This window comes from Dermacentor albipictus, chromosome 6, assembly GCF_038994185.2.
Source record: "Dermacentor albipictus isolate Rhodes 1998 colony chromosome 6, USDA_Dalb.pri_finalv2, whole genome shotgun sequence".
In the NCBI taxonomy this organism is placed as follows: domain Eukaryota; kingdom Metazoa; phylum Arthropoda; class Arachnida; order Ixodida; family Ixodidae; genus Dermacentor; species Dermacentor albipictus.
The window spans coordinates 32963815-32968273 of NC_091826.1; the positions used below are offsets into that span (position 1 = coordinate 32963815).

The 4459-nt window shown below is 47.9% G+C and overlaps 1 protein-coding gene across 1 annotated transcript; it reads left to right on the forward strand.

Annotated features, from left to right (window-relative positions):
• The first annotated feature begins 324 nt into the window (after window positions 1-324).
• LOC139046816 (uncharacterized) lies at window positions 325-4015 on the forward strand. Its single transcript, XM_070520728.1, has 2 exons — window positions 325-1063; window positions 2747-4015. The coding sequence occupies exons 1-2, from the start codon at window positions 770-772 to the stop codon at window positions 3863-3865; spliced, it is 1413 nt and encodes a 470-aa protein (XP_070376829.1). The 5' UTR covers window positions 325-769; the 3' UTR covers window positions 3866-4015.
• Window positions 4016-4459: the final 444 nt, after the last annotated feature.

Below are 4459 nucleotides of genomic sequence, written 5' to 3' on the forward strand. Positions count from 1 at the left end.
GTTCACCAGGCTAAACAGTGGTTCAACAACTAAAATAAGGGCTAGTATGCTTCGCATCCTGGGCTTAACCTTAGCTAAGCCACAGCCATTTTTTCTTTCTTTTTTTCTTCTTTTTTTGCTCTGCGCCTTCTCGTGGCTAAGCTTCGTTCATTCTTTCTTTTTACGAACGGAGCGTTCTCTAGCAATAAAGCGTGGCAGAACAGGCGCTCTGTAGAGGCAGACAGCCAAGACGAAAACGAACCGTGGATTTCCGTTACGTCAACGAAGTCGTGCCGTTCGAAGCCGCCACAGCGCCAATCGTAGGAGGGGGCACATGTACCCCGTTATCGCCGGCGCGAAAGGAGGAAGCGCCGAGATATCCACGCTTGACGTCACCGCGGAAAGCGCATGCGTGGAAGCGTCGGTCTCGACAACAGGTGTGCGCCGGCAGAAGGCGCGGAGGGCGGTTCCGCCATATTTCGCCACGCTTTAGTGCATGTGACAACGGAACAAGCACGGTGCAAATGCATCCGCTGCTGCGGAATCGGCGGTAGATGTGTGGAACGGCAGTCGCCGACGGTAACGAAGCAGTTGTTCCTCGCCGCGTTGCGGAGGCGATAACTGCGATAAGAGTTCGCCATTCTACGCGACAGTGCGTGCAGGGCTCATTCTATCTCTCGTTGACGCTTATCTGGGCAAAGTATCTGACACCACTGAGTAGCGATAAGCTCGGTAAAGAAACCCACCCCGCTCTTGTGCGAGCCTAGGATTCGTGCCTGAAGACGCCGCCATGCCGGATCACGGACCGGGACGGGTGCACCGTTTTCGCGACCACGTCGTCGCCGGCGTCAACTGGCGACCGACGCGGTTCGTCGACGAGGTTCCCAGTTCACGTGTGTGCGGCCTCTGCCGCATGATCCCAAAACGGATGGTGGTGTTGCCGTGCTCGCACGCTCTGTGCCAATCTTGTCACACAGCCAGTCTCCAAGGGGGCGTTGGCCAGTGTCCGTTGGATCGAGATGCATTCGAAGAAGGGGAGTGCGTCGGTTATGAATTCCCTGCCAGAACAGTGAACACCGTGAAGGTGAGAAGGAAAGAAACAATTTCTGTCACTTCTTCCTTTATCTTTTTTTTTGGGGGGGAAGGCAATTATGCATTAGTAATCCGATAATTCCGCTGCAGCATACGTGCACGCCTAACGATTAGAGTGCCCCTTTACCATTGCCGAACATTATTACACAATTTCACCCTCACCAAATGTTAATCTTTAGCGTCCATCAAAACTAACACAATAGAGCAACACAAATTGACTGTAGGGAAAACACGGGGAAGGCGGGAGATGAAAATTCAAGATGATGATCAAAACAAGATCAAGGTGAAAGCAAAAGCCAACGTTTCGATAAGTGGACTCGTCTCCTTCAAGGCGACCTATGCTTCCCGCGCCACAGTTTATATAGGTGGGGTTCAAATAAAGGGGAGAGGGCGTAAGGCGGGCGGGTGCGGCAACCAGCGAAGCTGTGCTAGCGTGTGGAATTGAGAATGATGGAGTGCTGTGCACAAGGCCTGGGGTCCGGCCGTCAGCCAATCAGGTGTCGATGCCCGCGTGTTAGCCGACGTGTCAACGGCGTCTGACACGCCATCTGAAAAAAAAAAAGTAAAATGGAAAGAAAGAAACACGCTAAGAAACCAAACGAAGTTTTGTTGCCTATAGCTTCAAATTTAGCCTACCGGATATATTCTAAAGCTCATTTGAAACGTTTATGCCTGTTGGTTGCAATGTCTTGAACTTATGGATAAGGTATCATCCTCTGTATTTTCTTTCCCGTTCGCACCTATAACGTTGGCTTCTGCTTTCACCTTCTTCTCGTTTCGCTCATCGTCACTAACTGACTCTAGGCTGATGTGAAATATTCTGTTAGAACTCCGTATTTACTTATCTCTTAGTGTACACATAAGAGAGAAATAACAAAAAGGCCATACATTGAAATGTGCGACGTCACACTGACGTTTTGGGTTTGTCGTTTCTGCGCTAAATTCAAAGTGAAACTGGTAATAATTATTCATTTCAGTGATAATTCAGTGATAGTTAATCACTTTGTATGCAAACATTATTCTTCTTTTGCTTGAAATTTGCACTGAAACGACAAAAAACGAGGTTGGGTCCACTACGAAAAAAATTTACTAGTTATTCTTCTAAAAGATAGTGTTGCTTCTGAAAAACTACCATTTCTGCAAAATTTTACTTTTAGGCATTATTAGTCAACCTCAACTACTCCCCCCAACTCCCTCGCAACCGCCCTCTCGGCGCCATCTTTGCCCGGAGTGAGTGACAGCATCTATTTGAGGAGCAAGCGAAAAGGAGATGGCGGTCTCCACTGCACAAGAATGCTGCTGTCCTCGTAGATAACTTTGGAGCTGGAAGAATAGTTCAAGAGTGGGCGCATTCTTCCTCGATGTCGCTTACCAAGGCTGACTCTTGTGTGGGAGTAGCTGTCTTGGTATTTAGAAGTATAATTAGGCGATTCACTTTGACCTAGTATTCGTGTTTGATGCATCTTTAATGTTTAGACTGCGACAGATACTGCTTGTTGATTTTGAGCCTAATTGCTTCCCCAAAGAATCTCGCGATAACGCTGGTTCACACCGTAATTCATGGAAAGATGTGTTCTAAAAGTTAGGGACAGGTATAGAAGGCGCCTTAATTAAAAATAGTTTATCGTCCAAAAATTTTACTCTGTGTTATTTATATATTTTAATTTCCATTAAGGTGTACTGCTGGAACGAAGCGCACGGCTGCGAGTACACGGGCACCATGGACCGCATGCTGGAACACTACGAGAACGAGTGCGCATTTCACGCCGTGGAATGTTTGCGATGCGGCGAGGGAGTCCAGCACAGAGACCTGCCAACGCATTACGCGGCCGGATGCGGTGCCGGTGTTTCTACTGCGATCACAGAGTCCTCGCAACCTACAGCAGTGACACTCGAAGACGTGAACGCTGCCCTTGCAGACATGAAGGCGATGCTGGGATGCCTCAACCACGACCAGCTGCTGCCAGTGATTCAGAGTCAGTTGAATGAGCTTACAGAACAAGCCAGAAACCAGGAAGCCAGGTTCACTCGCGAGCTCGGAGCATGCGAGAACAACTTAAAGGCCGACATGGAACAAATCACCGCCACGATTTCATCGACAGTGTCGCACCAGCGGAGGTCTCGGGAAAATCCAGTGGACGAAGACAGCATGTCGAGGTCGCTGTCGTTGCGCTCGGAACAAGAAGATGAGATACGTCGAAAGTGTGAACACTTAGCCCACCTGGAACACTCGCGGCAAACTTTCCCAAAGCCTGATTCCAGCCGTGTCATTGCCAGTTGTGAGCCTTCGTACCGTGACGTTCGGCGTTTGACCAGTGCGCAGTCGATACCCAAGCTCATTAAAAAAGATGGGTTGGTGATATATCGTCTGATCCTGGAAAACATTGAGGAAATCATTCAGTGGCAGGGAGACAGAAGAATGTTTGCCGAGATTCCGGTGCAGCACATGCAGGACACGTACTTTACCATTGCCGTTTGGAAGTACGGCGATTGCGCAGCTGACCTCGTTCTGAAGATCAAGTTTAACGGGATGATGGTGGACTCCAAGTGTTGGCCGCCTTTCTGGACATTGTACGCGAGGCATCCAGCAGGACCCTATCGACGTAAGTTGACTCCCGCTGCCGAGCGTTGTTACTGCAACCGCGATGACTCCTCATTGCCACACTTCCACCTCCAATTTACTACAGACATTGCCTCGCTGAAGGATAACGGCTTCCTCCGAGACGGAAACATGAAGTTTGAAATCTTGTTCTACGTTACAGATGTGGACGGTGGGATCAGAGGAGCACCCTAACGTTCCTCACCGCACAATCTGAACTGCACCGGAGAATCCTGCGCGCCACTTCACAATATGTGTCACAGGAGCTTAACCAATTTTTGATCTCCTTTCTAGAAAATAAAGTGAGCTCTGCGACACATATGTTTTGGAAACTTGCTATCCCTAGTAACTGTCAACCTATTCTTTTCTGACTTTACTGGCCGTTCATTTTGTTTATTTCTTGTGCTAATACAGTTTTTGTTGCGAAACGTTGTGTTCCTCGAGCGGTTTCTCACCTTATGTCGTTCACGTAGATACTTTTCTCTCGAGTATTGCCGTGCGGCTGTTAAAGCAATTGATTTCCATGCGACGTTCCTGTTTGATACTACGCTGGAGTACCGCGTTGTCCCGTGTCCCAAATACACGACCAATGCTTATGCCTCGCATCGCAATTATTTATTTATTTATTTATTTATTTATTTTACCTTAATTCAATGCCCGAAGGCGTTAAAGAAGGGAATGGATCAAAATACATAGCATGTGCAGATAACAGGGCATAATAATATCTTAAAAAAATTGAAAGTGCAGATTAACAAATGCATCCTTATAGTAGTTCTAAAAACAGACGAA